This window comes from Callionymus lyra, chromosome 1, assembly GCF_982586985.1.
Source record: "Callionymus lyra chromosome 1, fCalLyr1.hap1.1, whole genome shotgun sequence".
NCBI lineage: Eukaryota > Metazoa > Chordata > Actinopteri > Syngnathiformes > Callionymidae > Callionymus > Callionymus lyra.
In genome coordinates this window covers 35228594-35240717 of record NC_141818.1, presented here as the reverse complement: position 1 = coordinate 35240717, position 12124 = coordinate 35228594, and the positions used below count along the sequence as shown (strand labels likewise).

The following is a 12124-nucleotide window of genomic DNA, read 5'->3' as shown; positions in this document are numbered from 1 at the left end:
TATTCTTGGTTCTGCTTTTTGATACAAAACATGACTTATGCTTAAAGTAAAAAAAATACATTCATGTTATCCGATTAAAAAAGGCTTCAACAGTGCAGTCGGGCGACTTTCCGCCCCGACTGAGGCAGGATGTGGATTGTTTGGGGTTCAGCTTCCCGACTACAGCTGCTGTTATCAGTGGGAGACGAGCCTTATTTCCCCTCTAATTCCCTGATAATGTCTGTCCTGCCGCATGGCTGCCCCTCAAAGGCAAACCCAGCCCTGCTCACACCAGTGTGCGTTCACTTGGCAGGGGGTGGGTTCTTTGTGGGTGTGTGCGATTGTATTTGTGTTTCCGTCTCGGAACAGAGACGCTTGTTTTCCTTGGTGGAGATTCTTTTTCCTCTCAGCCTTAATCTGTAAAATACTTTTTTTGCTTATTATTGACCAAAGTGTTTAAACAATATTGTTACTTTAATTCTACTTTTTAGATGCTTTTTTGAAAGAAACTATGAGTTTGAAATTGTTGTATTATGTTGTAATACACAATTAAGCCAAATAGTGTTTTTAAAAAATACTTATTTACCATTTATATAGCTACTTAAAAAAAAAAAAAATTTAAACTAGTTCTCATACCCACAATTGGCTAACATTGTCTAACATTTCTTCATTGATTATCATTTAAATTACTATAATTTAAAACCACACTTTTTTAACTTAAAATTGTGTTTTATTCCAATAAATCTTAACTATTTATACCTATTTAGATTATTTTTAATGAGAATTTTGTGTGAAAACTAATAGATATTAGTTTGAAGTAAAAGTATAGCCACATATTTAAGATGAGGTCAATATTCAGTCGAGTAGAAATTGCACGTACAGCAGCAAAAACAAAAATACAAAAGAAGGAATGCAGTTTAAAATATGAATAATTCATGTAAAGTGCAGGTTTTGTACAACAGAGCTCTGAGGTTCGTTGTTGGTTAAAACAGCAACACTATGAAGTTCAAATGTGTGTGTAGATCAGTGAAAATCTTAAAAAAAACTAGCTTGACAGGAATTCCCGATCTGCTTTTAGTTTACATGTGTGCGCATGTTTGCTTTCAGAAGTGTGTTTGGGTTTGTGACGTGTCTTTAGCGGTTCATCTATTCTTGGATCCACTGGCGGTGCTGAAGCTCGCTTTTTTTTACCTTCCAATGGTTCGCTTATGATCAAATAGACTCGTGAAACCAGCAGGAAGTCATCGGCATAGATGGAGCAGAAAATCTTTTAAATGGTTTACCCTAATAGTGCGGACAGATTCTGAGTTTCTTCAGGGCTTGAGTATATATATTTATTCCTCCTGCTGCTCTGTGACATATTCAATGAATTTGATTCTGGTTTAATATCAACGATACATAAAATGCCAATAGAAAGACTTGGACTTTGTTCCAAATCGCACACTTCTGCTCTTACACCTAATATTTTGAGTGCACAAGTGCGTCCTGGTTAGCAGTGTGCGAAAATGTAGTGCGCAATGTGCACTCAAATGGCCAGAAAATTGAGTTTGGATCGAATGTTCCACCCTTTACAGCTGCCATGGTAGTGACGTAGATGACGCCAAACGGAAGCTACGTCACCGACGACGCGTCTTCGGAGCAGATACCGGCGTAAATGTCTTGAGAAAATACTAATTTTACCACAAAACAACACAACAACGATAATAATGCAATGAAACACAACTTAATAATTTGTTTCAGTCGATGAAAAGAGCTGTCAAGTGTCTGCGATGGGGTTAAAAAGCAGAAGAAGAAGAAGCTGTCGAGTCATATACTGTGTGTAGTGACAGTGTTTGATTTGAGACAGTGCTATCCTGTCCAAATATGAGCACTGCAAGTAAGTGCAATGTCTTACAGTGTACTGTAAAGCAGTGCACTTATAGAAGACAAAGCATTGAACCTACCCCTATTATAGATGCATCCATAATCCGCAATCTATTCAATAACCTACATGAACATACACATTCCTAATCATCAACTTTTTAGATTTAAAGACACAAGTGTGAAGCATCACATGATGCACTGGGACGATGAAGCCAAAAGACAGAAGTAACCAAAAAAAAAACTCAACATGATAATGATGACAAAAACCAGTTGGTTTAGAAGGCGTGAGAAGTGTGGCCATCAAGATGTTGATGGAACCTGTCAAATAGCTGTGCAGAAAGACAAATTTAGTTCAAAGTGCAGCTTCCTCACACAGTTTTGAAGATCACCTATGAGTTTAAAAAAAAAATGGAATTCAATTGGAGTTCATTAGCAGCAGGACAATCCATCTGTGCATGTCAGGGTGTGAACTGAACCTGATTTTCTTCCATTGCAGGACCAACAACCAGCTGGTGTCATTCCTGTCCAAATACAGAGACATGAACTTCATCAAGTCTCACGGCAGAGACAACGCTCGGTTCGTATTCTTCCTTTCATCGCTTCAATCTCCATCATCTTCTGATTCTCTACGGACTGTTTTTATTTTATTTTGATTTCCCACCCGTGCGGTCGCTGTCATGACTCCCACCAGGGTTTTTTTTACTAATTAACCTCCTCAGTGAGGTGAACGAGCCACGTCAGACGCTCTTTTTCCGGCCAATCACCTCCAGGGAAGTGACTTACCAAAAACAAAAGCTGGAAACATCTGCATGCCGAACGAGTGCATGAGTCAGCATGTGTCAGCAGTTTACTTGGGTTGAAATAATGTGTTGTTAATTTGAGCAGCTTTGACTCAAACCCCTGCGCGAGGATACATCCGTACTAACAATATTTGACTTGTATGTCATGTTAAAAAAAAACAGCGTAACAATCTGTTTTTCCTTTTTGATGTTCAAATATTTTTTTCTTAAAATAGTACCTTGTGTAGTTTATTATCTGATTATTTAAAGTTTTGCTTTTAAATTTGTTATAGTTGTTAAATATGTAAGTAAGTAAGTAAGTTATTTATATTTGTAGAGCGCTTTTCTAGACCAGGGTCACAAAGCGCTTAAACAAACAAAATAACTCAATAACACTCAATAAAATATATACTTAAAAGATCAAGATGACTCCGAGAATAAAACAAGAGTTCCAGAAAATCAGGGAAAAGCCTGTAGGAGTCAAAATATATATTATATACTTCATCATAAAAAATGTACAAGTCACATCTCTCTTTTTTATATAAAAAAAAAAAAATTATTGACAAAAAATGGATAATATACCATCATCATAACATTTAAATATATATCCCTCTTTTAATGTGTTGTAACAAATACATGATAAATAATACAAGATTATTATTAATATTATTAATACGACTTTTTATCATGCTTTATTTGAATGTTTCTGACGTAATAATGGCTTCACTCCTCCTTCAGCCAGCTGTAATCACGCCCCGCTTTGTTTATACAATGATTCCCTTGGAGATGGAGACTTCCGGGATTGATGACACGCCGCGACAAACATTTATGCTAGACCAATCACAGCAGAGTGGGCGTGGTTTGGTCAAACGAGATGTAATCTCCAGAAAAACAAAGAGTTTTCAGTGGGCGGGGCTTGAACACATTTTCTAATGTAAATATTTCAATGAAAAGAGAGACAGACACAAACTGATGTGTACAATAGAGGTCCGAGATCTATTTAAGACGCACTTAAATTCAAACAAGTTGAATTGCCCTTTAAGATAAGATAAGGAACGGACAATGGCTGTCAACCATTATACAGAGACGATCAATAAGAGTTGAATTGATGATGAAGGAAAATAATTTAACAGAAATGTTTGATGAAGGACACAGAGATACTTATCCATTGTGTTGTCTCAGGGTCAAGGTGACTCGAAGGCCCTAACGCAAATGGGTTTGTGGTATCCCTTGTGTTCTCTCTGGGTCAAGGTGAGATGATAGGAAGGGTTAAGATCAAATCCTCTACATTTATTTACCCATCATACTTCCTGTTCAAGTTTAGTAAAAACACATTTTGTGATGGGACCTGGACATATATTTGATGACCGGGGCGCCCCCTTCAGGTTGATACGTGATAAAATGTAGAGGGATTTTAGTGACTGCACATAAATCCTGCATGAATATCTGATCGCTGGAGCCACTGGAGACCAGGCTGACCTGAACTTCACTTCTTCCCTCTTACTCTTGAAAGGTTAACGCCAGTATCACATCTATAATGCAGAAGCTGCATTTGTTTGTTTTTTTATCGACGCACAGATGACGTGTAGCGAGAAGCAAAACGCATTCAGTCAAGCACAAGATGTACCCAGAATTGATCGCTTGGCGTATTTTTTTTTTTTTCCAGGTTCATCCGGAAACAAGGCCTGGATCGCCTCTTCTACGAGTGCGACACACACATGTGGCGACTTGGCGATCGTAAGATCCCAGAGGGCATCTCTGTGGACGGCGGCTCCGACTGGTTCCTGCTGAACCGCATGTTCGTGGAGTACGTCATGAACTCCAAAGACGACCTAGTGACCAGCATGAAGCGCTTCTACGCCTACACCCTGCTTCCCGCTGAGGTAAAGCTCCCTCCTGTTGCTCTTGGCACTCTTGGTAACAAACGTTTTCTTTTGCTGCCAGTCTTTCTTCCACACTGTGCTGGAGAACAGCGCCTACTGTGAAAGTATGGTGGACAACAACCTGCGCATCACCAACTGGAACAGAAAACTGGGCTGCAAGTGCCAGTATAAGCACATCGTGGACTGGTGTGGATGTTCCCCCAATGATTTCAAACCTGTGGACTTCCACCGCTTTCAGGTGAATCTTAAAACATTGAATCCATGTAATATTTGTCATATCAAATAGAAAATACATCTATATTTAGTACTATAGCAGGAAACTTGTTATGTATTCAATCAACTTGGAAAGCAGGGACTTACACTAAACAAAGTAAAAACTTTTAGTCCTGCAATGCATGCTGGGACGCCCAGTCATTGTTGGTTTTTTTTACGTGACAAAAGTAAATTAATTCAGCTTTCTTTTCGAGTTTGTATATTCATCCCGTGTTGTGCGGGTTAACTCCAGGCACTCCGGTTTCCTCCCACAGCCCAAAAACAAACAGGGGTTATTTGGGGACTTGGGGAATTTTTGTTTGTGTAAATGGTTGACAGACTGGCATCCTGTCCAGGGTGTCCCTTGCCTCTCAACTGAAGAAACTGGTAAAGGCTCCGAATCCCCCTCAATCCCCATAAGGGATTAAGTGGCATAGAAAATGAATGAATGAATATTAGTTTTAGTTTTAAGAGGGAAATGAAACAAAACACACTTTTCCAAGGGGATTAATGAAGGGAAATCTAATCTATATTCATGACAATGTTGAACTACTTTCTTTTTTAAATTGAAGTCATGAATGTGTTTTTCCATTTGCATTAGCTACCCCTGGGATTTTAGATGTTTGTTTGTATGATGACATTGATACTTAATTTCCTTCTACATCTACTGTTGGGAATTATTTTTTATGCTTAAAGGTAGTGATGTGTTGGTGAAGCTTCATGAAACACAATCCTATTTTCATAGCCCAGTAGATGCCACTCTCTGCTCTATAATGTATTTTATTTGAAAATATATTTCCGTCTACTGAGATCTTAAAATGAGAGATGGTCTGATGAAGCTTCATGAAGCAGTGTCATTATTTTCAGACTCCACTAGATGGCAGTCTCTGCACTATCTGTTCTAATGAAACAACATTTATAAACTGATGGCGCCACCTACTGACCTCTAAACAACATGATACTGTTTCATGAAGCTTCACAAGCCCATCACAACTGAAAGGGGGTTGAAAAATGTTCACAACGTATTTAAATATGGATCATGCATGTCAATAATGATAAATCTTTGAGAAGAAAAAAACCTAAAATCACATTTTCCGCACTATAAAGGTACAGTGAGAAATAGAACAGAGGGATATTGAAAATCTATTTCCTTCAATCCATTCGTATCCCTTAGGAATGCCAAAGAACTGTTGCATAACGTGGATTTATATGACTGGCACGAACAATAGTCACAAAAAAAGTACCTTTCACCAGAGGCTGTTTTTACGAAACACTTCCATGCTTTCTGTTTCTTTGTGAAGAAATGTCTTTGTTTAAAAGGTCAACACTTTATATATTATCTGATGTTTGACTTAGATTAATACGCCGTCGTCCATTTGCCCTTCAGCAGTGTTTAATGATCGTTCTGTAAACTGTTTGAACAATCGTCGCCATCGTTGTGTCAGAAACGACGTCTGCTTCAATGTAATTATAGAGTCTGAGGCTTCTGGTGCTTCAGGATCCAGGTTTACCTCCAGGACTCTGGCAGGTTTTTGATCAGACAGTCAAGAAGTCTCTTCATACCGTGATCAGATCTCATGGCTTTCACATAGGAGTCCGAGTCCGGATTTTCCTCTCTTCAGATGTCTTACCTCAGACTCCATCAGTCCGGTGCCAGGCCTCGACCACCGGTGCTTGGCACCGCTTCTGGGTCTGGTTGGCACCCTGGTATCAGTCGAGTCCTACTGTGGGAACAAAGCTGCTTAACCAAAGCTGCCAGGGTTTGGGAAAAAAAAAGAAAATGTCCTTTGAAAGTTACGCATTAACCTTTGAATTAACTGGGACACACCGTTAAATTTAGTGGATAGTAAAAAGTTCAGGTTTGAGGAAGAGAGCTCGATCCATGTCAACGGGACAGCTGGCCTTTAGTTTTTAGCCAAAGAGCAAATGAGAAAGAGACAAAAGTCTTGTTGCTACACAGTCCCTATTATGTATGCAAGCTCCACAAACGACAGAATCACTCGACAGTTCTGCAGGAAACGGACAAACAACCGTGGAAATATTTGCTAGCAAAGTAGCATTTGAGGCTTGTTCATGGAGCCAGGAAAGGTGCTGTTGTGATGTGTTATTTTTTAAATACGAACTAGCAGAGCAGACGAGAGTCTGGTTTATCATCTTTTATCATAGAATCTGAAGGGCATCAATTCAAAGAAGATTTAAACGGTTTGCTATCGACAATTACCTTTGTGTTTCTTGTGCTGCTTATCTTGTGTGTGTTTTGTTGGATTTAATTGGATGGTTAAGATTTACAGAAAAATATATTTCAAAATTATACTTCTAATTAATCTAATTAATACACTGAGTCATTTGTTAATAATGAAATCGATCTGACTATAAAAAAAAGTTGGAGACAATATTATTATATTAGATGGATGGATGGATGGATGGATGGATGGATGGATGGATGGATGGATGGATGGATGGATGGATGGATGGATGGATGGATGGATGGATGGATGGATGGATGGATGGATGGATGGATGGATTGATGGATGGATGGATAAATAGATAGACGGACGGACGAATAGATGGATGGACGGACGGAGGGATGTATGGATGGATGCAAAGCTTCAATTAAAAAAGAAAACGCAATATAAAAGGTTAAAATTATCCTTTTTCCAAAGGGCTTGATGTTGTGATCAATGAATGATAATTCATCGTCATGGTGATATTTTTGAAGTCGCAAATACACCACTTAATACGTTTTAAGTGTTTTAAGTATAGGGCTGTCATATGGAAGAAGTAGTATGATGCGTTCCGACAAAGGAGCGTAGCCGGAGATAAAATGATTGAGTGAGAAGTGACTTTAAGTGGAGCAACAAACAAGATCTGGCATCAGATGAGAATCACTCTCTCAGTCTTTGGGTTTTATCTCCATCTGTAACCAAATGAATCATCTGGCAGCATGAGGAGCAGAAGCTCTATCATGAGAAAGTCTCAGAGGGATATTTTTTTTTTCTTTGTAGCTGATGGCACCGGACTGAGGTTGCCATGCGGCTAACGGTAAATTAATTTTCCCTTCAAGACAGAAATAGTGTTTTATGTGTACGCCAAGCCTCAGAGGCGGCCAGCACCACAAACCACATCTACAGCGCGATAGGTGGGCGAAAGGGACAGTTGGGCCATCTAAGGGAAAATGGCGGTGAGGTCAAAGTTTCAGACGTGGGTGTGAATCTTGCATGTAGTAGCAAAGTTTGAAAACGGCTTTGGATAATAAGTGAAGTGCCGCTTGGTCATAATGACACGGATCCGTCTACTTCAGCTTTATAATCCATGTGTTACATTTGACAAAGCAAAAGGGCGAGCGATCAAGACTAGAGGCGTTTTTCAAAACCCTTGACGCATCAGAACCATAGTTCACGTCTTGAACTCTTCACTCACCTGGCTCCATCATTCATGCCTCATGAGTTCACCTCTCAAGACTCGCGTGGGTTGGAAAAGAATTCTTGACTTCTTACAACAGTCGCATTCAAAAAGTCGCCCCCTTTTGAAATACATATTAATGTCTTTTATCAGTCGTTTGTATCTTAATTTGAAAAGACTGTTCTTTGCCATCAGAATCAAAAGGTTGAGATGAGAGCGAACATTCTTTAATCTTGCTCTCTGCTTAACGCTGCTGTCGCAAATGAAAGAGCCCCAGTGACCTTAAGAGATTTTTCTTCACTTCTATTTCCAGCCGCTAATGCCGACATTGCAGCAACTTTCAAGTACCCGCGGCAGTCGTGGCGAACACTTTGAAGAGCCGTGTTAAGCGGTAGATGGCCGTCAAAGTTTTATCTAGTTTTGTCTCTCAGGAGTGTCTATGTTTATCGCTTCGTCAAAGAAATCAGACTTGAATCACACGCTATAGACGTCTGCATTCCTGCGTTCTAAACACAACAAAGGAATTTGTTGTTTGTTTTTTAAATTTGTAATATGTTTGTTTACCTTTCATAATGTTAACGATAAACTATAACGAAATATAATAATAGATGGTTGGATGGATGGAAAGACGTGAATAAATGGATAGATGGATTGATGGATATATAGATGGAAGGATAAAAATAGGTGGGTGAGTATAAAAAAATAGATGGACGAAAGGATAGATGGATAATATATTGTTGGATGGATGCATGGGTGGATGTATGGTAAGACATATGGACAAATGGACGGATGGATGGATAGATGGATTGATAGATGGCTAGATATATAGATGGAGGGATAACGTTGGAAAGATAGGTGCGTGAATACTTGAAAAGATGGATGGATGAATAGAATAAAAGATGGGTGGGTGAATAGATAGAAAAGATAGATGAATGGATGGATAGATAGTTGGATGGACAGATGCATGGATAGATGGATGAAAAGATAGATGGATGACAGATGGATAGTAAGATGTATAGATAGATGGATAAAAGGAAGATGTATGGATGGATAGTTGGATGGACAGATGGATGGTTAGATGGACGAAAAGATAGATGGATGGATGGATTGATAGATGGACGAAAAGAAAGGTGTATGGATGGATAGTTGGATGGACAGATTGATGGATAGACGGACAAAAAGATAGATGAATGGATGGATGGATGGTTAAATGGGTGGATGGACAAAAAGACAGATTGATGGACGCTGTAAATACTGATAGATAAAGAGGTTGGATCAGATTTCTGTTACACAGGCCTGTCTGTAAAACCCTATTTTTGCTACTTCCGTCACCATTCTCTGATCCCCCTCTCCTTCCTCCTCTCGTCCCTCCGCAGCAAACGGTCCGTCCCACCTTCTTCGCCAGGAAGTTTGAAGCCAGCGTCAACCAGGAGATCGTCAACCATCTGGACGCTTACCTGTTTGGGCCCTTCCCAGCGGGGACCCAGGGCCTCAACTCTTACTGGGAGAACATGTACGACGAGCCGGACGGTGTCGCCAGTCTGTCCGACACGCAGCTCACCTACTTCCACGCCTTCTCGCGCCTGGGCCTGGCCAGAGCTGCCGGCTCGCTGCAGGGGAACCCTCTGGATAACAGCTGCAGGTTCGTTCAGTGCCTTTGTTTGACTGCTAAGTTTAACCGACATATCAGTGTCCAATCATTTGAAATGGGCCTATGAAAATAATTGGTGAATATTTTTGAAGTAAAGTGATAAAAAAAAAGGTTGTGTTAGAGGTTTGAAGTAGTGAAGGGTCGATGAAGCTTCATGAAGCATTGCTATTATTTTCTGAGCCCACTAGATGGCGGTATCAGCTTAATAATGTATTGCTTTAAACAACTTACATAATGTTTAGTGCCATCAGAAAATTGAATTATTGAATAAACCTTTTCAAATGTTTATTTCATTATTAATTATTTAGACATGTTGTGTGGTATTGAAAAGGTGACATTTTTGAAAATGATTTTCCTATTGAATAATTTAATTAAATCTTTATTATATTAAATGGTCGAATTTGTTATTTCTATTTAAATTAAAAAAAAGTCAATAATTCCATTCATTTTTTATTATTCTGAGCCTTTTAAATTCAACATTTTGTTCTATTTATATATATATTTGTTACTTATTTTTATTTATATGTATACTTTGATATACAATCATTATATGCAATTTTTAAAACATTTATTTATTCTGTTTATATTATATTGCACTATTTATTACTTATTAATATTTATATTTATACAATCACCCTATGCTGTTTTTTAAACGGTTGCCAAGCAACAAAATTCCCTTGCCAGTGTTCACTTCTGTGCAATGACAATAAAGAAAGTCTACTAAAAATGTTGGTTTAAAAGGGCCACCAGACAATACAGATTTTAAATGGCTACGGATTAAAAAATATTAAATTGAGGACATGTATTTTCGAAATATTTTATTTAAAATATTATTAATTTTTGAAAAAGACTACCTTTTTTCCCAAGAATTCAACTTTATTATCTACAAATTATTACATTTAGTTATTCAATACAAACTATCTTTCAATATAGACATTAGTCTCAACTATTCAAAATTATAATAATAAGCTTAAAATGAATGAATTAAAAAAATTCAATTCAATGTTCCGATGCACTGGTCTTCTTCCGCCGTAGAGGATATTTATAACCAAAGAAAGAAAGTTCTTAATGGCACAACAAAGTGAACGTTTTTGTTCAATGGGCTTCATAAGCAGCCTGAGTGATATATCCAGTGGAGGCACATTTGGAATTAGCGTTCTTATTCCAGGCGCGTGAAACCCATCGCTGGGAAGTGACTAAACAACTGTGACAAATTAAAAACACAAGCGGGCTGTGAAGGTATAATTCGTTCTTTTGAGTATCTGTGACAGCGAGCGGCACCTTATCTCCAGACGGCACATAAACAAACTTGCACCTACAATACCCACGCTGCATTGCAACATTAAGCTCTTTATGTGCTCCTTTAACGAGAGCCGGGAACATTCCGATGATTAATCCACAATGCCGGGTTCACTCAGGGAGAGCATTTAAACCCAAAGAATACACAACTAGAGATACATTTCATTAGCCGCTGATGCAGCTAGCTTGACGCGGAGTGTGTCCATTTACTGCATATTAAAGTGCAAACTCAAAGTTTTGAGAGAGAAGAGTGAGAATGAGGTGTTATGAGACTGGCCTGTTTGGATCAGGGATTATATTTCTTTCGCTAGTTTTGCCAGAAATCCCTCGCGTATGAACGTTCGCCCACAGACTCGGTGCTTAGTCAGTCAGTGACGGACAGTTCAGCACAAAAGCTGCTTGTGTGGACGTTTTACCAAACTTCTATTATTAAATGATGCAATCTTCACATGTAGCTAAATGAACAAACCATTTCTGTATGGGTTCGATAAAGATCCGATATCAAGAGATCAGAATCGAGAGGTAACATCGAGTTTTAAAACATGATGCTTACTCGGAATTGCAAAACAATAGTATATGAAGAAATATCGGAGATCACACATGCACCCAGGTCTTTTCACTATCGGTATAGCTGTATAACATTTTCCAATTTTCAAAACTAAGGGGGCGTCACTAAGTGGGTGTGTTGCCAACCATATTTCAACCATTTACAAAATGGCCGCGGCCTTGGATTGGTTTTAAAATTGTGACGTATACGACGTCAAAGATACTACGTCCATATCAGTCTATGTTAAATATATGACTCAACATTTGAATTCCAGTTAAATTATCATTGTAGAGAATGTACGGATTGGCCGTTTGCCCCTTTTGAATATGTAATTTGTATCCTGAGAAGTATTTTGATACATATTTTTGTGTGGGCTGTAACGTGTGTTTTTAGGACACACAGACTTTAGTACTTGTTTGTTTTACTTTATTTTTTAGGACACTCGGATTAACGCTTTACATCAAGGGAA

General features: G+C 38.6%; 1 protein-coding gene across 1 annotated transcript in view; it reads left to right on the top strand.

Moving 5' to 3' along the window:
• xylt1 (xylosyltransferase I) overlaps nucleotides 1–12124 on the top strand; it is an 86488-nt gene that overhangs the window by 55662 nt on the left and 18702 nt on the right. Inside the window, exons 5-8 of the mRNA XM_087804650.1 lie at nucleotides 2339–2419; nucleotides 4288–4504; nucleotides 4566–4742; nucleotides 9535–9800. Of these exons, the coding sequence (XP_087660776.1) occupies nucleotides 2339–2419; nucleotides 4288–4504; nucleotides 4566–4742; nucleotides 9535–9800 (741 nt within the window). The remainder of the gene's footprint in view (nucleotides 1–2338; nucleotides 2420–4287; nucleotides 4505–4565; nucleotides 4743–9534; nucleotides 9801–12124) is intronic.